At 40.0% G+C, this 27456-nt stretch overlaps 1 protein-coding gene across 1 annotated transcript in view; it reads right to left on the bottom strand.

Annotated features, from left to right (window-relative positions):
- Window positions 1-683: 683 nt before the first annotated feature.
- The window catches only part of TPH2 (tryptophan hydroxylase 2), a 53043-nt gene continuing 26270 nt past the window's right edge, over window positions 684-27456 (bottom strand). Inside the window, exons 9-11 of the mRNA XM_065665034.1 lie at window positions 10370-10465; window positions 2841-2974; window positions 684-2749 (exon numbers count right to left, since the gene is read on the bottom strand). Coding sequence (XP_065521106.1) covers window positions 2575-2749; window positions 2841-2974; window positions 10370-10465 — 405 coding nt within the window. The 3' untranslated portion in view covers window positions 684-2574. The remainder of the gene's footprint in view (window positions 2750-2840; window positions 2975-10369; window positions 10466-27456) is intronic.

The following is a 27456-nucleotide window of genomic DNA, read 5'->3' as shown; positions in this document are numbered from 1 at the left end:
ATTGCTGCATGGCTGATCTTAATTTGCTAATAAAAAACGCAGAGACGAATTTCAGCTAAACTGAAACTATTTGATTCATAAAAGTGCAATAGTGCACTTTTTAAAGCATTCCTTCCCAGTCCTGACTCCTGACTGGCTGAAGCCCAAAGCCAGTTTGCTCTACAGCCTGTAAGAGGGCAGCTTTGCTATGTAAAAACAATGAGCAATTGTCTCTCTAAATCACTATTATTCCTTAGCCCATTATATTTAATTTATTTTTAATCATGTTGTATAATAGAAATAAAATCATCGGATTAAGCATGTATCTAGCAGCAAGAGCCCATTATCCTTTGACAATGTTCTGTTTCATTGACATTATATCTTCATTGTAGACAGTTTCCTTGCCATCATTAGTCCTAAAATGACTATTGGATTTCAAGGGTTTCTCTTTAATCCATAATAAGATTTACTTGGTAACAGCACAAAACAAAACAAAGATATGCTTCTATTGTTTTACTGCTATGGAATTCTTATTTTAATCTGTTCAGAAAAGTCAAGAATAAATCCAGATATTGTAAGTGTTTCAAGTTTTCCTGCATTATTCTGATTAAAGGGAAAGCCTCAGTAACTTTGCAAGCTTAGGAACTCTGTTACTCATTGCAGCTTTATTTTACTTAAGCAAGCAACAATACTTAGTTCTTGAACAGAGTAAGATCTACTATTCCTTGTACAATGATTTTTTCAGATCACTTAAAGCAAATCTCAATACAGTCCATTTTCTCCAGAAAGGGCTAAATGGTGTTTATCAGATTCCACGGGAGACAAAAAAAGGACAAACTTCCATGCCAAGGTTGCCAGCAATTCCTCTGTGATAAGTGCTAGCTAACAGAGTCAGCACTAACGTCAGGAAGTTAAAAACTCCTCCGGCATGCTGATCCCCATGGGATAATTCAACAGCTCTTCATCTGTACCAACGGCAGTCACAGTTAAATCTAAAACTAGATTTTTCCACACCCTATTAACAGCAGCGTTGGAATGCAGCAGGGATCATCCAGAGAAAAGAGCATTTTCTGTTATCTCATAGTTATCTTTGAGGAGGTGGCAGATTTCCCAATGAGAAATTATCCTTATAGACTGCCTCTTATTTAAGGATATGCTGGTACTATCAAGTGGTGCTCTTTTTATGCTGAAATTGCTAGAAACAATTAAGAGTATCTATCTGCATGACTCTTTCAGCTGTGAGTGCAGCTTCAACAGATACCTATTTTCCATGCATGTAAGCTATGACACTTTCACCTATACTGACATGATCTGCATAAGCCATGTGGTTTCCACTAAGAAGGGTTTATACAATAGAGTCAACTCTCCATTATCTTGGCTAATAGGGGAAGAGAATAACCCAGATAAAGGAAAGACATGCATAATTATTGCTTTCAGATAAGAGCCGGCTCAAATATTTCCGCACTGTGCTCCCCAGACAGAGCTTGTACTTCTGCCAGAGCTTGCTAACTTAGACTTTATTAACTCAGGCATTACCTGCATCCATCTGGTACAAACTAGGCAGCTTGGGTGTCTCCATGATTTAATCATCCCACAAGTAATCTACTAACTGATAATTGTCTTGGCTGTAATTAAATAACAACTTCCATATTCACCTTTTTATATGTGCTGATACTGATACAGCATAGACCCACTCATGCATGTCCATGTCAAGGTTGAATGTGACATAATGAGAAAAGGCAAATTATGCATGAAATGCAAGAGGAGTATGTTCAAAAGACAAGGGAATGCAGAGGGCACACAATGATGTAGAAGGGCTTTATATACACATCTAACAACCCAGAATTAACACAAGCACTTCTCCTATTCCCATATGGCCCTTGTAGAGGAAGTATGCTCAGGACTCTCATAGGCAACAGAACTACCTTTCTACACGAATTGTCAGAGGTTTTCTGGGGTTTTCATTATGTTGCAATTATTCAGCCACGTTGAACATTTGTCAGGTGTGAGAGCTCATAATCTGTAATCTCCATGGACCTTTTAGTACTGATACATAGCCTTCCTGATCTCAGCACTGGTATATAAATTGTATTGTTCAGTCACAAGAGACACTCAGTTCCATTACAGATATATGGGCAAAACACTGTCTTCACCACTACAGAAAGAAATACAGATTCTCTTATGAAGAAAATTAAAACATTGCAAGTATTTTTTCTGGATTCCTATGGGAGGAAAAGGATTATAAAGAAATAAACTCAGACTTCATGAAATCAGCAACTGTTTCGTATACACTGAAGTGAAACATCTTATGGAAACAAAACCATTGCCAGGTAAGTTTTTAATGGTGTACTTGTACATGACATTGTGTTGAGGAATTGATGACTATATTTTGCCACATTTCATGTTGCATTTACAAATTAGCATTGCCTTGGTTTGTCTGCACATTACAATCAGACAGAGCTACACAATGATGCAAGCCATAGGCCAAGCTGCAAAGGGAAAATTGATGGGTTTGAGAAGTTAGCCATATCATGTGATGTTACAAGACTGGCTACAGAAAAAAGCAACTAACAGCAAATTACAGTGCCACAAATATCAAATCCCCAAATATCTGTTCATTTTGCTTAAAGCATCACATACAGTGTTCAGATCGCTGCGGAGGTCCTGAACAACATTTTCTATACTCCTGGTATCCTTCAGAATCTCAATGCTTTGTGTATATGGATTGAAATACACAGAGAAGGGACGATTGATTGATTTGGCAAAGTCCCTGGAAGAAAAAACAAAATTAACATAATCTGGGGGTTTTTGACCACTAAAGAAGAGAAAACTAGATTTTTGAGCCAGGGGAAACATTTTACCTCATCTTTTCTTTGGCTTCTTCAAAACTTTCTGAAACAAAGTAAGCTTCCTGGAAAGTCGTGATAAGGCATTCTTGCAAACAGGTTGTCTTTGGATCAAATGTTTTCACATTGGCCTTGTCAGAGAGAGCATGCTGCAAAATACACAAGAGGATCTGTTAAACCGTATTTCGATACTGCTGTGCATCTATACAGCTGTTCATATATATAGCTTTTATATCACTGTGCTGTGTGTTTCCCTTTGGTTAATAGCCTCTCTTATTTTACACACAGTGGTCTTTCAGTTTGAGCAGAATAAATCATTTGTTACTTTAAAAAGCTCTAAGAGAGTAATTTTTCCCCAAAAATGATTATTAAAATAACTCAGAGGAGATTAGAAATTCACCTGCCATGTAGGCATACAAACATAAATCCTCAGCTGGAAACAGAAAGTCATCAAATAACCATTCCTAAAAATTCATCTGTATAACTACAAATATGTATATGCCCAAAACGTCATTTAACTGGCAAAACTGATGATCATCTTGGTGGGTGAACTGAGTCTGACCAAACCATTCATATAATCTGTGCTTTACATTTCCAGTGCAAAATCATATACTATTTTCCTAACAGTGAGTTTAAGAAACTACATATCTGAAAATCAATTAAATAATGCCCACTTATATTGCATGCTGACGAAATGCACTACATTCTGCCACGTACTGCTGAGCAATAATGCTCTATATAGTACTGTAAAGAAAAAAATAACTAAATAAACAGGCACAAATAAGTACAGAGCAGACCATGGGCAGATGATGCATCAAATGCTGCTACCCAGAGAAGAAATTTCCAATTAGCCTTTCTTTTTATGTGACAGGCACAAACCACTAGAAAGGATGCAGAAGTTCCAAAACTGAGAATCAGGCACTGAGATGTTTTCCAACACAATCTTTTTCCAGCCCTCCTTTCTACTTGAATAATTGTGCTAGCTTTTGGATCTACCCTAACTTTTAGAGCACATATATTTTCATTCTCAGCGCTCTGTACAGAAGTATAAGCTAAGGAAAGAGAGCATATTTAGGTCAACTTTCAACCTTTTTAAGTCTTCTAATATCTACCCATAGTGAAGATGTACATGAAAAGCATGGAGAAATGACAGGGAGGAAGCAGATCCCTGAGGTCCAAAGGTGCCTCTTATTTCTTTACTTTTTTTTCTTCATGGACATTCTTTATAGCAGAGTAAGGTATTAATATTAAGGTATTCACCACACCTTTTATCCAAGCTTTTGCTTATGCTCATTTCTAAATCCCTTGAAAGGCTCTGAAAATATCACACTAGCTCTCAACCTGCAGTCTCCAAATAACAGGACATAAAACTGGAACAAGAACCTCTTTCTCCCACCTCTTCTATCTCCAAAAATAAATACATGAAAAATTAATGTACGAAAACTTAAAATGTCAGGGAATTAACTTTCTTTAGTACATGTATCTTTTCCTTCTCACAAGGTTTGCAGTTTCTAGCCAGCCATCAGTTAAACAGGTTTGAAAAAATAAGGCAAAAAATGGCCTGTCTTGAATAGCATCCTCTTCTAAATGGATTGCAGAAACAGGCTCACCACAGGCCGCTGTCTGTATCTGTCATCACTTTCTCCTTTCAGAGCCATGATGTGGTTGAGTGCCTGTAAATTTAGGCATTTACCTCCTTCTACCAAAATGAATGTGTTTTTATTGACTGGGAATTAGAATTCCCTGGGATAGTAACTATAGCTAAAAACATCTCCACTAAAGGTGCCTTCATACTTCCAGGTGAGACTTGATGCCTCAAATGTCTAAAGCACAAGGTTTTAAAACTTTGGGTGACGCGCTGTGCAGGGGATCGAGAGTGATATGGGCCACATTTTCTTAGGAACCAAATCAGTAGGTGACCACTCCTGGCTCATGGTTTCTTTCCTATACTGTGACAGCTTCAGCAGAAAGGGTGACAGTGTTGTCATCTCCTCCTTCACTCACTAATGGCCTCTGCTGGGCTAGGCCTACTCCTTGGGATATAAGACATCAAAGGCGAGAAAGGATTCAGCCTGTGGCTCCTACACCATGAACAACTGCTCTGGTCACTTAGCACTGATTTTATGAAAAGGAAGAGTTTAAAGAGAAGAAAAAGCTAATTCTTTATCACAGTGGACGCACTCTGAGAAAGCCCTTCTGGTTATTCTCCTCAGATCTTGTATATAAAATTATTCCTACTTTCTGGATCCTAGTTCAGTTTATGCACGAGCAGAGGTGCTGCTTCACAGAGCAACTCTGCAGAGACTGGGACGTGCAGAAACCAGGAAACATACAACCTGGAAGCAGAGGGTAAAGGACTCAGACATGCCTTCAAAGTTAGGTGACAACTGATCAGTTATTTTTAGGGATGCAGTTTAGGAATGAAGTGCCTACATTCTGATGAATTCACACTCAAGATACCTATCTATCTCCATTCTTGGATACGGTCTTTTGGCTCTTGCATCAAGCAGGCATTGGCATGCCTACTAAAGCAATGGGAAACACCTCTGTGAATCTGTCCTGCAGCCTAGTGCCTCTGATGTCTACTATTGACTTGATATGCTGACACCAGTGACTGCAGAGTTCAGAAATGAACAGCCTGCAGACAAACCTTCAGATAGAACATAAACTGCCTGGTGCAAACTAGGGTGGTCAGGACACTGACTCAAAGCCAAACTAGAGGTTTGGCACTTTCAACATTATGATGCACAGAATCTCAACGAAAAACTGTCTGATGAGTCCAAAAGCTTCCAAGCTGTACTTTTTAATATATGCTATTCACTTATGTTCTGGTTGGACATTCAGTTCTTCGCTGAACTCAAACAAGTAAGTATCCAATACAGATTTCTCCATTAGAGACCTCTTCAGTTATCCAAAGAAATGTCAGGGTTAAAAATCATAAAGAAAAGAGCATTTGGTCAAACAGAGCATTTTACCATCTTGTGCATTTGTGATAACTGTCTCTAAGGACCCATTCATGCAAACTGTACTGCTTATGCCAATACAGCCATTGGTGATTCTCATTCAGTTCAAGCAACAAGTGTTTGGAGTGAAAATTCCAAATGAATCATCCCTGATTCCCAGGAAAAGCAGCACTATCAGACAACCAGACAGTTTTAAGAATCAGACAACTGCAGTATTGGAAATAAGCACAGCACTAAAGAATGCCTCAATGACCTGCTAGATCAAAGGTTGAGACTGATTGAGGTAGCTGACCACAGGTCTCTAGGATGTTTGATGCATCTGTATAGGGATGGAAGACATACCACAAGTCCTAAAGAAGACTTAAGCATTTCTGAAGTGGCAGCTGGAGAGAGCTGGTCAGATATACCGGGGCGTCTCAGAAGACACTAGGCATTTACACTGAGCCAAGAACCATTAATCACTTCCTAAGTAACCACTACCATTGACACATGAAGGAAGAGCTTGGTCTTGCAATTCCTCCTCGGGGTACAAAAAATGGAGTGTAATAATACAACTTGGAGTTTTCCAGTTTCACAAAACAAAACAAAACAACCCCCCTCCCTCCCCCCCAAAAAAAAAAAAAAAAAAAAAAGCAGCAAAATCTTCAGCTGGCAAGGAGAAAACTTCAGATGAGTTATAAATACAGCACTGTCTGAGGAGCAGAGGAGGGCAGAATAAGGACACAGATGAGAAGTTGTCTGTGTGCCAGTACTGATTTTACTACCTTATTATTTCAAGTCTTGGAAAACCTGCTCTTAAAGGTTTTTCTGATTATCTACAACACAGGTTGCAAATCTGACAGTGTCCTGATTTTACCAGATTTTTTTCTTTTTTTCATCAGTATAATTTTCTATATTGTTTAGACAAATAAGGGAAAGACTCTCTATTTAAAAAGGGCACTAAAATGAGCATCTGGGATCCAGAAGGTGTTTTCTCCATCATCTTCATACTCTTCAGAAAACAGAGTAAAAGCTTTTATTTGAATCATTTTGGTTATAAAGGCTAATGCTGGCTCTCCTTAACATAAATTATCATTAAAACAAACTATGACATCGTATATGGACATCGCATTTGACTTTAAAAATCTGTACAGAAAGATGTGAAGTCTACCTCTCTGTTAAATATAGAAGCATATAAGAGGGATATATGACTTGATCTATAGCCAACTAAAGCTGATAGGAGACTCTTTTAATGAAAGAATTCAAGAGAGCATCATACAAAGCAAATGGATTAAAGTTTCCAAAGACATTTGGACTGCCTTTTAGAAATAGTTTTAATAATTGAAATGTACATTATTTCTGCCTTATCTCTAAGCCCCAAATACATACTGTGTAATAGCGTTAGCTAGAGTTAACCTGACTATATTAGGCAGAACATTTTATAACTACTTACTGTACTATTTGTTTCCCCCTGGGCTTCACTTCTAATCTTCTCTTTTGTGCTTATTTTGTTGTGCTTTTATAAGTTTTTTGCCTCATGCTTCCATAACATGCACATCAGGAGATGCATTTTTCAGTTTCTGAAATTTGAAGTCTAAGAATCGAGTGAGGAAAAAGACTTGAAGAAAATCCTATATTGATTGGCTGGTGCCCACATTTCTCTAGCTTTTATAGTTCTTTGTTGCTGAAGTTGTTGACCAGATTTGCAGACTGGAGCCATGTAATACAGAAACTTGGATGAGTGAACAAGCCATTCATTCATCTGAAAGGCCCAAATACTGTAGGGCCACTCTCAGCCTTCAAATAATGCAACTCATTTATTTCTAGAAATTTCTAAAAATTATCCATAAAATTGGGCACTGTTTTGCATCCTGTAAATAATACTGTTACATAGAAAAGAGAGCTGATAGGGTGGGCAGCTGGAGAACAGCTTTTCTTCTTGCTGACAAAACCATGTTATTATCAAATGCCTGTAAAATCAAGGCAGCAAAATTCAACACTGACACAAAATCTACCTTCCTAGTGGCAAGGATAAATAAGTATTTGAACTTCTTCAGAGATTGGACAACAGGCTCACAATCACTTTTGTCTTAAGAATGGCAGTATTTATTTCTGAAAGGGCTTCTTCACTCCGACTCCTGTGAGAAGTATGGGATCTGAACACATGAGGGTCAGACTTCATAACCATGCAATCTCACAGTTTCCTATTCATCCCCATTCACCAAAGAAATATTCAGTATTATTGTTATCATTTTGAGAGCAGTTCCTGCCATCCATGAGGATTTTAGATAGAATCAGGATATTGCTATTATCGGGATCTCAACCAAAGTCTGTTATATTAGCATTATCTTTCAGACACCTTCAGGTTAGAGAAGACATTTTCCCTCCCAGTAGGTGCTAGGAAGTGGAAGTAAGAGAGCTTGCTTTCCCAGGAAACATCATAAACCTGCATGGCTTGATACAAGACTGTGCACCAATCCCATGGGCAGCCAGACATTTTGCTTCCTAAGCATTTGCCTGATGTATCTTGTTAAGAAGAAGCATATTCACTGCCAGGTTCCTGGTCTAGAAACAGCTTCTCCTATGGTCATATTAGCAGAAAACTTAGTAGTGTTTTACATTTTTTTCCTTACCTCTCACATTATTTTCTACCATGGAGCACAGCCCTAGACGTTTTTCACCTTACCATTTTCTTCATGGAGACTGGCTATTTGTGGTATGGTGCTGTTCTGCGCCTGCAGCACACAAGTCCTTAGTTTCTCAATAACTGAAATGTCCAACTTAAGTCCCTATGCTCAGTATATGCAAGATCTGGAGAAATTTAATAGCTTACGATACACAAGAGGTCAAACCAGATGATCGAATAGTCCCTTCTGGCTTCACATCTATGAAATATATATGTAGTATAATAGAAAAGTATATAATATTATTGATTTATGGCAAAATTATTATGATATATGGCCATACCTTTGAAGCAGATCAATATAGTCCATTAGTGGGCACATTATTTAATTTTTACTGTTGCTTTTCAAAAGGATTATTCTTTGCATTTATACTATGAGATTACTGCTGAGTGAAGAACACAGATTTGGGATCACAAATGCGAGGTAACAAAATACGCACACTTGACAAGAATAATGTGTTTGTTTATGACATTGATGGTAGAAGATTTATTTCATTCTTGACTATTCATCTCCTCATTTTTATGCCCTTAGATTTTGTAAATGATGTGACAAGTATTTTCAGGGTCATTACCTAATGACTGTGACTGTTAGTTTAAATAAAAGGCCTGATTCTCTGCAGACTCCTGCACGGAATTTGGGGCTTAGCACTGAACGCTGTAGGGCCAGAAGAAGTGGGACATATTCATCTCTCTCCATCTAGCCATCTTTGCACTGGGGGTATAAAATACTACTAGGCTGATACAGAGCACTGTGGCTGAAGTATGCACTGAACTTAGAGCAGCTGTAACGCAACAGAGCACTGTGGCTGAAGTATGCACTGAACTTAGAGCAGCTGTAACGCAACCAAAGAAAAAATACTGGAGAAGGCAATTTTCTTCAACCTTTTTTCTACTAATGAAAGAATAGCAATTTGACTAATGAGCTTCACCACGAATATTCTCAGTTACAGGTGAAACAAACATTTAAAAAGAGACTGAGATTCTTCTATTAAACTGCTAGGTAGTCCACTGAAAAAGCCAGCACAGCAGGGTGGGGAGAAGTTTAAACATAAATAAACAGCAGATATATTGCAAAACAGTTTGTAAATACTATTATACATATACTGTATACATATACTGTTCTGTATATGCTTTCTAAAACCAAATCTTTACCTGGAAAGCCACTAAGAGTTCATTTAGGTGCCAGAAGAGAGAACTCCTCCCTCTCCCTCCCTCCCATCTTGCCAAGAGAGAGATGTATTATGCCCCAAAATACTAGACTTCTGACAAAATACCTTTTGCTTGTTCTCTATGTTTTCTAGGCATAAAAAGAGGCAATAAATGATTCACTACAACTACTCACACCATGCAAGGCTAAACACTTTCACCTTTATAAGAATAGGGCTCTAGGTATTGTCACACTGGCATGTACTTCAAATCTAGCATGAGTTCATATGCATTCCTTAACTTTAAATATGATTAAACTACTGAATCAGGACCTTAATAAATGTTGTTCTTTTAATATCAATAATGAATCAATTGAAATACGCTGCATTACTTACACCAGAACCACATCTGATTTCAAAACATTTTTTGTATGTTTTAAAATTATATGCTTCCCTTCTAAACAAAGTTTTCAGAGCTCAAGGAACCCTTACCTGTTAGAACCTATGAGCCTCCTTTTACAAGAAATGCAAATTCAAACAGAAATTAATTCTGTAGTTTGTAGTTGCTTTGGTACTTTGGGCCTTACAAGTCCATTTCATGCTTCAAGTGCCAGCTGATATTTCAAACAAAGCTTTTAGGTCAATATCATACTTCAAAAGTAAGCTTTTTATCTTGACAACTTTAGCTGTTATTTGAAAGTCAAAATATTTACATCCAACTATTATTTTGTTAAGAATTAAAAAAAAAGTTGATTCTGCTTTAAGGACACATACCTTTAATTCACCAATAGAAGACAGAAGTCCTGCCCCATAAGCACGTAGCTGTCCTTCTTGCTTGCAAAGGCCAAATTCAATCGTAAAAAAATAGCACTGCAAAACATAAAGATACATATAGTGCCGCTGCAAACAGGCACTTCAGCAATGACAATTGGTACCATATTCGCTTGATTGCCCCACTTCTTCAGAATTTCATGTCTTTCATACAAATTCAGGTAAAGTATGTTGTTACTGCTAAGTACTTTAAATGTCATGGTCTGCAGTAGCAGAGCTTTGCACAAAAGTGTGCGATTCTGCTTTTTTTCTGAACCCAATCAGTTCACAGGAATGACCAGTTAGGAACAGACAAGCAAGATCATTTAGGTATCAAAAGCACTGATAGTAATCTGCAGAGATTTTTGAAACCTCCTGAAATAAATGAGGTGCCTTAAAATAAAATCCTGCGAGGTAGTTGGTCTGCCTGTCTAGAAGCCTCTGAATATCTCTGAGATCTAGTTCAGAGCACGCAGCTTTAAGCTCGAGCTGATGCCACTTTAAAGTGTGTCACATATTTAAGTACTTTCTTGAGTTAGAATTAACTTACTTACATGTATGTGTTTAAGAGCCTTCTTGAGCCGAAGCCTTAGACTTCACTTGATTTTACACTGCCCTAAATGAAGACTTAATATGCCACTTGGCTTCTTGAATTACAGAAAGAAAATTACAGTCAGTTGAATGAGTCCACTTGACCAATCCATTACAATTGTTCTTTAGGTCTACATTCAATCAGGTAATATATCTGATAACAAACTAACGAGGAACTATGAAAGAGAGGTGCTAAACCAGCATAACAGTACTGTAACTAACTTTGCTGTATCCACCCAACAAAGTTAAATGTTAGGAAGACTATAAGAAACACAGATAGCTCACTGACCACTAAATGCGAAAGAAGACAGTCACTTTTGCTCCTATGGTACTGTGTTTTAGTTTGGTTTTGCTATGACACATCAAGATTACTTTCTGATGTTAAATGGAACAGTTGAGATTAAGCTAGTAACTATTTCTACATATGAAGGTTTTAGGAAGTTGATTTCTAACTTGAACAAAACCATTACATATCTTGCATATATACACACATATATACATGTGTGCTTATTACATTACCTGACAATTTCAGGTTTTGTGCAAAAGGACATAACTCCACTGAACCGAACAGATTTACAAGTCTTTGCAGGAAATGCAAAGTTAGGACAAGAACCCGGTATTTGGCACTAAGTCTTTAGCTTTTCTGAATTACTTGAGAATGGATCCTAACATGATGACTTATTTTTCATCCATTTCCCTCTTAAACCCCCACTCTTCCAGGTTGAGCATCATACTAAACGCAAAAGAGCAGAAATTAACAGCTTTTTTAAGTTCAACAAATGTTTAGAAATTGACAAATGATTCATTTCTCTGCCTCATAAAAGTTCCTGTAGAGCTAGTGATTCATGCGGCATGGCACTATACAGAAGGGTGTGATAAAAAAGAATAAAAATATGAGCCCTGTGTCTAATCCAAAGCTGCTAAGTCAGCTGGGAAGAAGAAAAGGTTGTGGTGACTTCAAATGCCTTGAGTCAGATTCCATCACAGCAAAGGCACAGATATACACTAGGGGAGGTGAAAGCACAACTCTGACCAGCGAAAAAATGCCTACAAAAAAAATCAAAGTTCCACCACTGGCCTTGCTTTTGACTCAGATAAAGGCAAACTGGCACAAAATATTTCATTAGATGTAATGAGCTGGCGTCATCATTTAAAAGAAGGCCAAGACAACTGGCTTCTAAAAGAGACGCCTCAGGGACAAATAGCCAGGTGCACAAAATGTCAAAGGCCTCTCTAGGAATGATGAGTGAAGCTGAGAGACCTACTGCCAAAAAGAGTACAAAGTTAGCTTCCCTGTCTGAATATCTTGCCAGGAAAACCTTCAGGAGGCTACCTACAGTCCTGGTTCTGTACATGCTGACACTGTCAGCAATGAACCACTCAGCTTTACACTTTGAATTCACCTTTGAATTTGCCCCCTCCTCATTAACTCTCTTAAAACAACCCATCAGGTAGTGGTTCTTATGCTCTGAGCATGAACACCCTCACGGATACACAGCAGGACTGGGATCCTGATAAAACACAGTGATCACAGTCACTTCCATTCTTAAAACCAATCATAGCTAAAAAAGGGCATGGTCTGGTGTTTGTCTGTTATAGATCTGTAAGAGCAGCCATGACTTTGTTCCTCAATGTGGGACAGTTTTACTGTAGACCTTTCTCAGGCTGAGAAGGACCAAACCAATGTCCCACTGCCCACAGGAGAATTTCCACTTAGCAACCCATAGGGACAGTGGAGGGCGGGAAGAGAAATGCTCTCCGCTCCCCTGAGGAGGTGCACTGTTGGAGAAGGAAGGGGCAGAAGGCAGAGAGCTAACACTGGCAAAGGTGAGAGCAGTCCTTGCTGCCACGGAGTAGGGTGTGCATAAGACAGAGGGAGACCTCGATGGCACCTCCTCCTTGATGGACACAAAGCACACAGAGAGGTTTTTATACTTAAGTTCAAAAATTATTGCAATTCTTACTATTATAAGAAAATATACTATCGTTATATTTATGAGCCAACACTCGCTGATGACAGCCTATCTTCCGTGTTGATAAAACTTGCACTCTCGGGATAATTCAAATAAAATGCATGAAAAATGACCAGATGATAAAAGATGTCTGCCTACTACTAAGTTTTGGTATTAAGCTACAGCATTAAGAAAAGCTCTTCAGATGAAAAGTTGATTTTTTGAGAAATTTGCCATATGCAACAACTCCAATTTCCGTATTTAAGAGACCTCTGCTTAGCTAAGAAAACGCGATAGCTCACCCAATACTGCCATCTTCAGATCATTAGTCAGCAACACACGATTCCCCCCCCTCCTCCACTCACAGACTCACTCGGTGCCTTACAAGACTCTGCAGGCTTTGTCAAGCTGTGCTCTCAAGTCTACAAACACCGAAGCATACTGATAAGGAGGTTGAATGTTAACTATACAGAGACACGTTTTATAAGACCAGACGCAGAAATACCCACTTAATCACTCTCTTTATATGGTAAACCTCACTGACTGTGGTAATCTGTGTGTTATATTAAGGTAACTATAACTGAAACTGGAGTATGAATGATAGGACAAAGAAATGGCTGTTGAGAATAACAAATTTGTTAAAGCCTCACCTGAAGGCAAATAGCTGATTATTGTTGTTATATGGTTACTTGCTGAGTGCAAGCACATGCTAAATGCAAGCAAAATGGGGCACACGGGCTCTCGTTCCGATTTCAGATCTTAGACATGTCTCTGGCATACTCCCCAACCTGCAGCCCCAAGCATGTGGCCCTTCTACAAGCTACAAAAATATCCTGTTGTCCCCCCCACCCCCTACTTCCAGCTCCACCCCATCTTTGGGATGAAGTGTGGCTTTGCTACCTACAGGTAGGCTCTTGAAGTAGTATGTTGTAAAAATTCTGTAGTTCTTGAAGAGCCTTCACCTAAAATGCACCTCCATTACCCAAACCAGCAAAGTAAGATGAAGGATCAAAGTGCCAAATGAAGGATTGAAAAGAATTTTTAAGACAAGAGACTCTCCCCAGCCCTGAGGAGAAGGACTTGGGGGTGTTGACTGATGAGAAGCTCAACATGATGCAGCAGTGTGCACTTGCAGCCTAGAAAGCCAGCCACATCCTGGGCTGCATCAAAAGGGGCATGACCAGCAGGTCGAAGGGGTGATCCTGCCCCTCTACTCTGTCCTCATAAGACCCCACCTGCAGCACTACATCCAGCTACAGTGTCCCCAACAAGGATGTGGACCTGCTCAAGCAAGTCCAGAGGAAGACCACGAAGATGATCAGAGGCTGGAGCACCTGTGCAGTGAAGAGAGGCTGAGAGACTTGGGGGTTGTTCAGCCTGGAGAAGAGAAGGCTCTGGGTAGACTTTAGAGCAGCCTTCCAGTGCCTAAAGGGTGCCTACAAGAAATCTGGAGAGGAGCTTTTCACAAAGGCATGTAGTGATAGGACAAAGGAGAACGGCTTTAAACTGAAAGAGCATAGATTTAGATTAGATATTCATAAATTCTTTATTGGGAGGCAGGTGAGTCACTGGAACAGGCTGCCCAGAGAAGTTGTGGCTGCCCCATCCCTGGCAGTGTTCAAGGCCAGGTTGCATGGGGCTTTGAGCAACCTGGTCCAGTGAAAGGTGTGCCTGCCCATAGCAGCAGGGTTGGAACTACATGATCTTAAGGTCCCTTCCAACCCAAACCATTCTGTGATTCTATGAGACATCATTGTAATGACTAAGACTGTGCCAGGACCATAAGACAGTAACCAATATGATTTTAATTTATTTCTCTTATTTAATGAAAGTATACAAAAGATACTTTACTGTCAAGTGCATGAAACACTGTCTACATGGGTCCAAAAATTATTAAATGGATCGATGGAAGAAAATCCTATTAAGGGCTATTAATTACTAATAGAGTAGATCTCTTCTTTCAGACTGCCTGAAGCAAAAGTCATTAGCAACTGAAGCAGCACACCAGGAAAATATTTCCACCATATGGCTTTTGGTCTACACTGTCCTCCAGATGTCTGCAGTTTGCCGGTATCAGAGACAAGATACTGGGGTACCTGGTCTGACCCCGTATATGTGTGATTGTAAGAGTCAGACAGTTGTCCTACTGTCTGCCTGGAAAGCCCTGGCTAAGTCCAAGCCTGGTCTCCAGGGTAAATACAATCTCTGCTCTTCATGTTCAGGTACTGTCCTGCATTATAAACTAGGCTAACAGAAAGAAAAAGAAAAAAAAATGTGACTAATAATAATAATAAATTATTCAAGGCTGTTAAGACATTTTCAAAGGCAGAAGAAGAGGACTAATAAGTTGAACTCTCTTCACCTTAATGGTTTCTAAGCCTCTGAAAATCACTCCTCACATCACACCATTCTGTAATTGGGAATCTCCCTCCTGGGACATATGCAAACAGTTTGTGCAGGGTTTTGGGTGCTAAGGTCATAAAGTCAGTAGTTCAAAATCTGCTAGCAAAAAAAAGGCCTTGCAAGCCATTCCACTTTGCTTAGTTTTCTTATGGTATAGCATAGAGACCATTATTTGTGTTCACTTGGCAAGTTTCAGCATCACGTGTAACTTAAGATTTTATCTGTTCTCTAAAAGTACTTTGTAAAGATGTCAGCATGAGTCCTGAGAACACCAACCATGTCAAGACTTGATTCACTTGCACTCCCTGTCAGGAGAGGAAAGAAGGCGAGATTGAGTAACTGCATGACTGCAACCTTAGCATATGGATAGGATATGCTTCACCACTACAGGAACCGGTAATGGGATGGTGCTACAGCCCCAAACTGACACACAGCAGCACAATCACTTTACGTATATGTATGAAATTAGTTGCTATGAACACAATACAACCGTTGATGTGTGTAAATAATTGCAAGTCCAGTGGCAAATAAATATACTTCAGAAAACATCTCTACATTCATTCTATTGTATTTCAGATTTTTAATGAACCATTCTTGATTCAGATATGTGTTATGTCATAGAGCCACAATAGTTTGGGTTGGAAGTGACCTTAAGGATCACCTAGTTCTAATCCCTCTGTCATGGGAAGAGACACCTTCCACCAGACCAGGTTGCTCAAAGCCCCATCCAGCCTGGCCTTGAACACTGCCAGGGATGCAGCAGCCACAGCTTCTCTGGGCAAACTGTTCCAGTGCCTCACCACTCTGCCATATGGTTGGCCCTCTAGGCTGCAAGTGCACACTGCTGGGTCATGTTGAGCTTCTTGTCAACCAACACCCCAAATCTTTCCTCTCAGGGCTGCTCTCAATCCAGTCTCTGGCCAGCCTGTATTTGTGCTTCACAAGTATGTTCACAATATGCAAAATATGTTCCCAATATGCAAGAATAATTCCTTTTTCTTTAGGAGGCCTCTAAAATTATTCACCTAGAGATTAAATCTCACATATAGTTGTAATTAATTATCTTGTAAAATATAGTTATATACAACTGAAGGACCTCTAAAAATCCCATATTTAGAAACCAATCCTAAGAATTAATGAAGGTGTTTTCTTCACCTCTGTAAAAGTTGTTCAAATTGCAAGCAAATGTTGATTCAGTGATACTGTTTACTCCTTGTTTGTGCTTTCTTTCTTCATAGCTGTTGCAAATAAACTTGTCAATAGTTGCGTATTTTTCAATCTTATCTTAAACACATCAATAGTCACTGAAAAAAACACCTGGCATTTCACATTAGAATTACTTAAAATACACAGCCTGCTGAGTAGTATCAAGAATCTCCACTACAAGAAATAGATAGATATAACACAGGTAACCCAGGCAACTAGCCAGTACAGCCAGCGTTAAAAGTCCAGACATCAAGCAATGCCGGCTATTTGACAGCTATTCATGCGGGAACATTATTGAGTAGAAAAGCAGGGAGATTTCTAAACAACAAATAAATCTCATGATGAGCTTGTGAAGAGATCAAAAGCAGAAAAGAAGTAAAATTCAATGGCTAAGCCTCATTATAGATGATTCGCCTACCTCCAACAAAGGCAGTGACCCTACTCACAGCCAACAGCGCTTCTAAATAAGAAAACAAAGTTTAATTATTCTGCGTTATCTTCCTGAAGTATTTTGTTCAGTGTGCCACTTTGAAATGTATTTAGGCTCACTGAAATGAGGCTTCCTTTGGGGATTCCAAAGTGTATATATTTAATAATATTCTCCTTTTCTCCTCATCTGACTGCTTTGCATTCAGACCTTTCACTAAGGGTGAATACTTGGAACAATCTCTTTATAAACAGAAATTTGAGTAGATGTGGTGCCGCTTATTAGAGCACTCAGGGATAGATGCAGACCAGCCTTCACAGTTCTGTTGACAGCCATAGCACACAGTATCGCTACATACAAGTTCCTCTAATGCAGAGGCTCAGCATACGCAGAGAGGGCACACACTACAGTGAGCACAGCAGGGCTTAACCCCTTGTGAGTAGTTTGAAATGAAATGTTTCTTTTTTTTCAGGAATTTCTGCAGAAAAACTCGTAATGGCAAACAAAATAGAATTATTATCATGAGTTTGTAAGGAAGCAGAAAATATACCACAAGCAACAAAATGGTACAGTGATATTGGTAAGGAATAAAGCTGTACCTCCAATACTGGTGAGCTCAGCCAAGACAAGAAAATGTGGATGTCAGTTGCCCACCTTGCAGGTGCAATATAACTTCTGGAATAAGATCTGGAGGACATCCTTACTAACATTTTTCTGTCACTCAAGAGAATGCATCTTTCTGTTGCTCATTCTCACGTGAAAGAGGCCCTCTTGCTACTCTGAAGAGCAGGCAGGGAAAGTGAAGGATGAAGCACTTCTGGAATCTTTCTGCTGCTGCCACTCCACTTAGCTCCCCCAGAGCTGGAGCCAGTGGATACCCTGCTCCATGTCTGAACTGCTCCTAAATAATCTGAATTCAAGCTTGCTCTGCACAAAGATGATGTCTGTCCACCCCTCAGCTGAAAACCGTGGAGGCCTTTGGAGATGCAGAATCGAGAACCTTTACAGTTAAGCAGGAACTCTTTCTGTGTAAACAGGCTGGTGTTTCCTGGCCAGGCAATGATTCTCTTCCACCAAAGCTAGGAGCCAAAGAGATGATACAAAAAATATCAATCCCATGAAAGCACACTTGCCTCAACTTGCTCAACACTGTCAAAGACCTCCTAGCTTTTTTAAACATAATTAGCTAGTAGTGCTGAAGCTTAATACGCAGCTAAGGAGACGAGACCATCAAACCTATGAACTGCAGCTTAAATCACTTGTTGAACATAAGGCATTGAAGCCCTAATGCTTCACCCTTCCTATTTCCCCTTCCCTGTCATTTGACTCTTATCTTGAACAACTTCTAAAACATGGGGTTTTAAGGTTTATTAATTTCATATGGAGTTATTAAGAACAAATGATGTGCAATAATGAACCATTCCCTTTCCACATTATTTTACAACATGTAACATCAATTCATGTTCAGCGCTCCCTACGGTAGCTGAAGTATTTGCTCATTTCTTTTTCAAGCTGTTGCTTCAAATTTCAGCAATTCTAACAGAGCTAACATAAGAGGCACAGTTAGGTCTTTCAACATGATAGCTGGGACTCCAAGAGATGGGGTCCTCTGAAAGTCAAACTAAAAAGAAACAAAAAAGGAAAAGAAAGAAAAGCACAGTAAATACACGTCACTGCTGTCCAACCACACTCTCCAGTCTGTGCTGCCTTATGTGGCACACTCAACCCACCATGATCCTTCGCAATTCACAGTCTGCAAGCAGGGACTGTCTTTCCGAGATCTGCTGTTCCTGTTCTCTACATCTTTGTCCTGCTACTCCTTCAAATGAGAGCTTTAAGAAAACATATCAAAGGAAGAACCATCCTGATTTTATACACTACATAGGCAAGGGCTGGCACACTGGAAGTGCTCCCTCAGCCTTGTGGCTTATGCTACAGCTTGAAGAGTATGATTTCTGTAGCAGAGGGCTAAGGACTTGAACACTGACAGGTGGCATGACCCAAGTGAAAGCAGAATTTGGAACCAGTACACATAAAAGAGATCATTTAGCTTTCCTTCACCTGGGAACACTCCCACTTTCTGGGCAGTCACTGACTCTAAGACTGTTGCCCCAGTTGTGAACTGCATTGCTTAGAAGAATACCCAGAGAACAGACAGGAACAACCTCAGACACTTTTCTTCCTCTGGTATCCAGAACCAGCATCTCTACAAAAAGCCTAGGCCAGCCCCCAGGACCTGTTTCCCACAGTTACCTACAGACCTCAGCACTGGTTTAACATAGTTTCCTCCTCTCTAAAAACATAAACTTCCCAGCAAGCAAACTTGGAGGGAGACTCAGAAGAGAAGACAAAGTTACAACACTCCCTGAAATACCACTTCAGGCTAGGGAGGCAGAGTCTGTCCTTTTGAACATGCTGCAATGCCCTAAGAAAATGGCATAAGAGGAAAACTGGCACTGGAGTCTCTTCCACTTATCCTGGGAGAAACTTTTCATAGACTGGTAAGGTAAATTCACAGATCAAAAAGAACCACAGGTGCAGCAAAATCACAGTACAGGCAATCCTCATTCTATAAGCAGAGAATATACAGAAGCACTGCCCAGTCCACTGTCAGAATTAATTACTACGGGCTGCAAGGCCTCTTTAATAACTATCCTTGCCAGCCTGGAGACAAGCCCCACTGTCCTCCCTAACAGGCATTCCCCTAAGTAAGGCACCAGGCGCATACAGCACTTCTCATGATGCGACTCCCTGGAGCAGGCTGTGTCCCCCTGTACTTGTCAAGCCAATTACTGCGTATGGCAATAGCACTGCAAGGAGTGGTGCAGAAGAGCCACTGAGCCTCCCATGACATTTTAGCTGATGAGGGACATGAGGTTCTTGTGTCCATAATCAGCAGCAAAAGTCCTAATGTATCTGGTAATGGAGGAAGTCGCATCTTCAGAAAGTGGAGCAGCCTCCTGGGGCTTGAAGGATCTCAGAACTTTTGCAAGACATGAAATTTGGGGGCAGAAACACACTGAAGAGACACGGACAACTGGAACTGAAGTCACAAAATTCTTACTTCAACGAAAAAAATGCACTATTCCTTTATAGTCATATCCATTTCAAATTTATTTTTTTACAGTCATATCCATTTCAAATTTATTTTTGAGGAGCAAAAAGGGTACCTCATTCCAAAAATAACAGCATCCACACTAATTTTCTAAACATTTAAGGTAGAAAATTAACTACTTGCACCTATGTACTGAATATTGATTTAATAGATAAAACCTGCTTTCAAACATCACAGTTTCCAACAGCAACACTGCATTTAAACTCAATGTTCTTTTAATCACATAAATGCAAAGGGAGTCCCAAAAGCTTTTGTGGCTCTTAATGCGTTTGCTTAGCCTGCTTTGCACAAAACCCCCAAAAAAGGTAGTAGGCATCGACACAAAAGTGTAAGTTCTATTCCTGTCAAGCTGACAGGCAGATCAAAGAAGAAAACTAGCTCAGGGAATTTTAAATATCTATTAATTTTGATACTAAAAATATAACCAAATTGAAGATGTTTTCATAGCCGCAAACAGAATCCTTTTCAAGTAGCTGAGCATCTCCTTGTAGCTCTCCAATTTTCAGCAGTGAGGGCACGTAAAATGAATCTATTGTAACCACAGAGTAATCAACTGAGTCACCACTGAGTTACCTGACAGAAGCCTGTAACCACAAAGCAAATCACATGAACTGGTATTCGGCAAGGTAGAAAAAAGTTATACTGAGCAAGTACCTGTGAGCAGAGATCACAGCTCTTCACTGAACCAAGTCCAAGGCTGTGGTCTAGAAGTGAAGACATGAAGATCACTCTGAAGACCAAACATGAAGATCACTCTGAAATGGTCACTAGTGATCTTGCACTGATATGTAAGATCTCTGTACTCATGTAGGTCCTAAATTAATTGTAGATATGTAATATGTATCTGCTCATAATCTAATAGGTTTATTCAATATTAAAATTATTTTATAAAGGTGTTTACATTCTAGAAGTTTAAAATGTATTGTCAAATATAAATTTAGACACTTTCTATAGTCAAACTCTATAATTGTAACAATTACAGTCTACTGATTCAAAGGAGGAAGAAAAACCATTAGAAAAAGAGTAATGTGTTTTATGGGGGGAAAAAAAGATAATCTGGGAATACCCACTCTTTCCAGCATGTCTTGAAAAAGATCTGAATTCAAACTGTTTTACCCAGCACTATTAGTAGACACCATCTTCATCAATGATACTATAATGATCTATAGAAAGTTCTTATAACTTACAGAAAACATAAAGCTTACGGATGCTAACTGAAACAGGGTTATCTTGCCAAAACTAATGCTTTGTCTGATGTAAAAGCAAAATCCCAAAGTAAGCTTGAATCTAAGAAACAGATTGAGGGAGTGGGAGACTTGTTCAAAGTGTGCCTGAAATGGCACTGTCACACTGATGTCCTCACCTCGCACTGCAACAACTTCAGCCACAGCTAGAATCAAACCAAAACAATCAAAACTAACAGACACAAGGCCTCTCTCTTTAAACTTCTCTTTGGCTTCAACAGTGCTCTCAGGCCAAGCACTTGCTTTACCTTTCTAAATTGTTAACAAATAAAAAGAACTTTTATACAATAGCATCAGAAGGACTGCCAGCTCTAAGAAGTATCTAACAAAATCTGTTGCATGCTGTACCACATGAGCTTGGTTTGGACAGAGGAAGAGACAAAAATGCAAAGTCATGTGTCTTCTGGAGTCAGTTCTTCCCCTGAAGAAACCTGTATTCCAAAATAACAAGTTTTGGCAAATAAATTATTACCATTAATTTTACAGCAATAAATCCTACTTTCATTTACATGTGTACAACCCTACTGACCCTTCATGGAAATTAAGGTAGTATTTAGCCCACAGGTCTAAACTCATTGAAAGCAATGGCAAACCTCCCCTTGGTCTTGTTTAGCATCAGGCTTGGACCTATAAATAGATAATTCAGCTATACTTACAAAATCATTATGGTAGATCACACCAAAAAATATCACAATTAAAAATTTATGGGACCATATTCCATCTAGCATTTTGATGCAACTTGATAGAAAGATGACGACAGGCATAAGAACCACTTCCAAAGCTGCAGCATTAAGTAATTAAGCCCTAGGCATATTTAGGTCTTTATGGATGCCAACCATATTTTGTCTTATTTCCATACTTTTATCTGTGCATACAAAGAAAATACCCAGGAACAAGCTGGATGAGAGAATTAAACCGAACACATGTGGTACACTCAGTCACTAAACCAGTATTTAAAACAATGCAGATTAGTGCATAGTTGTGAATATTAAGTTAGTATCTTTTCAGCTTTGTACAGACATGAATTTGAAGACTCTTTCCATAAGATGGTATTTGGCTTATGCATAGTAGCTACATGTATGAATGTCCCTTCTGTAAGCAAAATTATTTACTGAAATATTCCACACAATAAAAAGGTAAGTGTATGATTCAGGGACTGTCTTCATTACACGTAATTGCTTTGGATTCTGCCTGAAAGCAGAATATCCTGGCTTTCTTCTCCTGATGGCCCCACAGACACCCAAAGGGAGGGCTGGGTGTGCAGGGTTGCAGCCATGGTTGTACTGTGCAGTGTGGCACACCCCTGAGCAAAGGGAACCTAGAGTTGACCCACTCCAACAGCATCGCAGGTTCCAGCCAGATAACTGGGCATCTGCATTCAGGAAGCTGCTCCCAGGAGAGCCCCTACCTGCAGCCACCAAAGCTGTTTTTGCACAGCATTCTTTAGCTGCTCTGGCTCCATGTAAAGTATGGATAAAGCCAGCTCCTTCACCTGTGCACACAGAGCACAAACATTCCCTCAGTTCTAAGTAAGACCTAGCCATGGCTGAAATGAGTTGCCATATGCTGAACTCCTTCACTTCCCCATATACCTGCGTGATGCTGATGAAGGACCTCCACAACTTGTACAAATGACTGAAATAATTACCACTCTGTGTTACAGAATCATACAGAAGTAGGTAAACAAACATGATAAAAAAAGCAAGGAGCAAATTATAAAATTTACTTTGTTGGTTAAAAATGATAAAATTTACTTTGTTAGTTTGTTTCAACACCTATATATTCCTCTGAGAATACTTCTTAACATAGTATGGGATGTTCTGTGGTACATAAATAAAGCTTTAGCATCATGAGAGCCCCGCAGTTCTGGACTGTACAAGAATGCATTTTAGCAGTGAGTTTCACATGTATGTGCTACCAAGGAAAAGTAAGTGTAGTAGTGTCAGTATGAATGGTATCTACACAGAGCCTAGGATTGTCTCTTTGCTTCAATATACAAGTGAAAGCACTGGGGCAGTCAGGAACACCACCAACAATATATTCCAAACCTTTCCTCAACTTCCATATCCCCCCCCACACACACACACAATTTTCTTTATTTAAACCTTTATTCCTGTTACGTTTGTAGTTGTTACCCAATATGCTTGTGCTATTGTTGCCCACTGGTGGTGTGGTTTAAGCCCAGACAGCAACCCAGAACCACACAACTGCTCGCTCACTTCCCCCCTTCCTCCCCCAGCATCCCAGAGGGATGGGGAGGAGAATCGAAAGAATGTAACTCCCACAGGCTGAGATAAGAACAGTCCAGTAACTAAGGTATAACACAAACCACTACTGCTACCACCAATAATAATAATGATAAGGGAAATAACAAGGGAAGAGAATACAACTGCTCACCACCCGCCGACCGGTACCCAGCCCGACCCAAGCAGTGATCTAGCCCTTCCAGGTAACTGCCCCCAGTTTTACATCCTGGGCATGACGTGCTGTGGTATGGAATACCCCTTTGGCTAGTTTAGGTCAGGTGTCCTGTCTCTGTTTCCTCCCAGCTTCCCCTCCTCCCTGGCAGAGCATGAGACTCAGAAAGTGCTTCGTCAGAGTAAACATTACTGAGCAGCAACTAAAACCATCGGTGTTATCAGCATTGTTCTCAGGCTGAGAGTCAAAAACACAGTGCTGCACGAGCTACTAAGAAGGAGAAAAATGACTGCTACTGCTGAACCCAGGACAACTGGAAGCTTATGCTGGGTCCTTTCTTTTGTGTCTGTTACATATGTTCTGTAAGAGACAATTTATGCCTTTTTGCTAATACATTTCCTACTTTAGGTCAAAAGAGAAAACAAATATGCAAAAAACCCTATCAAAATAGTGCCATGTGGAGACCTCATAGCAGCCTTCTAATATCAGAAGGTGGCCTACAAGGATGCCAGAGAGGGACCCTTCATCAGGGACTGTAGTGACAGGGCAAGGAGTAATGGATTGAAACTTAAAAAGGGGAGATTTTGGTTGGGTATAAGGAAGGAGTTCTTTACTGTGAGCGTGGTGAGGCACTGGAACAGGTTGCCCAAAGAAGTGATAAATGCCCCATCCCTCGAAGTGTTCAAGGCCAGGTTGGACAGAGCCTTGAGAAACCTGGTCTAGTGGGAAGTGTCCCTGCCCATGGTAGGGGGGTTGGAACTGGATGACCTTAAAGTCCTTTCCACCACAAACTATTCTATGATTCTAAAATTCATAGACTCCTTCCACCCACTTCTCAACCTATTTCAACAGGATCCAACACCAAAATGGTAGATGCTTGCCATTTGTGTACACTCTTGAATCCCACGAATTCTTCCTGAGCTGCTTTTTTTGATGCTCACTTTCATTACTGTTGTAGCAGAGCAAATGTTCAGAGTGTGATCTATTGAACTACCGGCAAAGATTACTATTGCAGAATCTGCAATTTCTTAATGAAAATGAAGTTGCTCCTGAAAATAAACAAACATAATTAGCAAGCCAGTGCTGTGTGAAATTTGCACCATTCTCTTGTTAACCTATATGTCAAAATGTATTACTGTGTGCATGTAAATTTGCATTTGCAGTTCAGTAACCTCACAGATTATGATCTAACCACTTTTGGAAACATAATGCTACAAGAAATAAAAGCAAATCTAGTGCCTGGCTGTAATTTGTTATTTTATTAGAGGCTTTTTCTTTAGTGATTCTAACTGCTTAGGGCTTGATCTTCATAAATTGCATCCTGTATAAAAGGAGCCATATTATTTCTACAGTGAAATTTCTAATTCCTTCTCTGCTCCCAATTAAGTCAAATTAGTTTTCTCTTGCATCTAGCTTCCTCATTTCAGGGTTGGGCCCAAGCATACAAACATACAAGCATGTTATAGAGCAGCACTATTTCTAGTTACTTGTGAGTGCAAAATTTTGTCTTTTAGGGAGATCCTGAGATCCTCTCAAGAAGCAGGTTGCTGACTTGATCAACTGGGCACCTCATGGTGCATCACCTTCTTAACCTTGAGTAACACAGTACAAAGCCCAAGACATTTCATTTCCAGACCCAACATGTCCTGTGTTGACCTATGTAGCCCAGAAACAAGTTAAAGCAGGATGTTTAAAAATGTTTTGCAAACCAGTATTTTATACCACCCTCCACAAATAAAGAAAAAAACCCCACCACAATTCCAACATCAGCAGTCCAGCTCCCCACCTTCAATGCAGTTGCTGACACACAGTTTCTCCACCAAATTACTTCTCTTACACCAGCACAGAATTAGCAGCAGCAGAATCACCCTTTTGTACTTCTGCTGATCAGAAACTGCAGGACTCATATCCTTGAATAACAATGCTGACTGATGAAGATGGATCCACTGAATCTTACTTCCCCCCTGCATGCAGCCCAGCCCATTTCTCCTATCTCTAAGCAGCAAACAGCATCAGATCTACACCACCAGGTCCACTCCTCCAGCCATGCAAAAGGCTCCCATTTCTATAGCAAGGACACCCAAAACTGGCTTAACTCCACAATGCTGCTCTTAACCAACTTGGATTAGGGTTCAAGCTGCTCATTTACCCCACTCCCCTGCCTGATGACTGAGACACTCCCTCTCATTCTTTTCCAGTTCTAGCTGGAAAGGGTTCAGGGAAGGAGTAACATGCTCAAAGTTACAGAGCATCTTGAGCCAGCAATGTGCTCTTGTGGCCAAGAAGGCAAATGGCATCTTAGGGTGCATTAGAAAGGGAGTGGTTAGTAGGTCAAGAGAGGTTCTCCTCCCCCTCTACTCAGCCTTGGTGAGGCCGCATCTGGAATATTGCATCCAGTTCTGGGCCCCTCTGTTCAAGAAGGACAGGGAATTGCTTGAAGGAGTCCAGCGCAGAGCCACAAAGATGATTAAGGGAGTGGAACATCTCCCTTATGAGGAGAGGCTGAGGGAGCTGGGTCTCTTTAGCTTGGAGAAGAGGAGACTGAGGGGTGACCTCATCAATGTTTACAAATATGTAAAGGGTAGGTGTCAGGATGATGGAGCTAGGCTTTTTTCAGTGATATCCAGTGATAGGACAAGGGGCAATGGGTGTAAGCTAGAGCATAGGAAGTTCCACGTTAACATCAGGAAGAACTTCTTTACTGTAAGAGTGACAAGCACTGGAACAGGTTGCCCAGGGGGGTTGTGGAGTCTCCTACACTGGAGATATTCAAGGCCCGCCTGGACAAGTTCCTGTGTGATGTACTGTAGGTTACCCTGCTCTTGCAGGGGGGTTGGACTAGATGATCTTTTGAGGTCCCTTCCAACCCTTGGGATTCTGTGATTCTGTGATTCCACATAATAAATAACTAAACAAATTGTTCAAACTAGAAAAGGAGACAACTAAGGGAGAAAACGAAACAGTTCTGTAAAGTCATGACAGTGTAGGGAAAGCATGCAGGGATGATTAAATCGTTCTCTCTTCCAATACAAAAAAGCTAGTAGGAATCAGGTTAAAACCACAGAAACAGGTAGTTCACCAGACATTGAGCAGTTGAGCCACAGAGCTCTTTGTCGAAGTTCCTAAAATAGGTACTAAAAATGTATGTCTCTTCAAAGATAACAGCTGTCTCTGGATACAAATCCAGTCAGGATAATTAAATATGTAGAAACCACATTTGGCTCAAGAGCTCCCTAAGTTTCTGACTGCTTGGAAACTTGGGAAACATTTAAAAATAATCATATATCCTCATCCTGTTCTTCCATCCCTCCTAAGCAGATACTGATGACTGCATGTGGCCTGACCAGCACAGCAATTCTTGCAGATCCAAACTTCAATCCAAAGCCAGTACAAAGGCCTCAACAAACTGTCACAATTCCTGAAAAAAACATTGAGCATTTGCTCTCGTTTCAGCAACAGAACTCTTCACATTCTCCTTGTAGTAACTTCTCTGGAATGCCAGCTTATTTTTATGTAGTACAAAGCCGTCTGGTTTTGAGCTACAAAGCTAGTGAGGTATTGCTGCTGAGGTTTTGTTCTTGTGCCATGAATTGCTGACATGATGACTGTGAAAATGCTCTGCAGGGAAACACTGCAGTATTCTAAAATATTAAATATTGATCCCTGGAATCTGTGAGGTTTTTTTGCCTTTAGTC

Source organism: Lathamus discolor, chromosome 1, assembly GCF_037157495.1.
Source record: "Lathamus discolor isolate bLatDis1 chromosome 1, bLatDis1.hap1, whole genome shotgun sequence".
NCBI lineage: Eukaryota > Metazoa > Chordata > Aves > Psittaciformes > Psittacidae > Lathamus > Lathamus discolor.
This window is presented reverse-complemented; position numbering and strand designations above follow the sequence as displayed.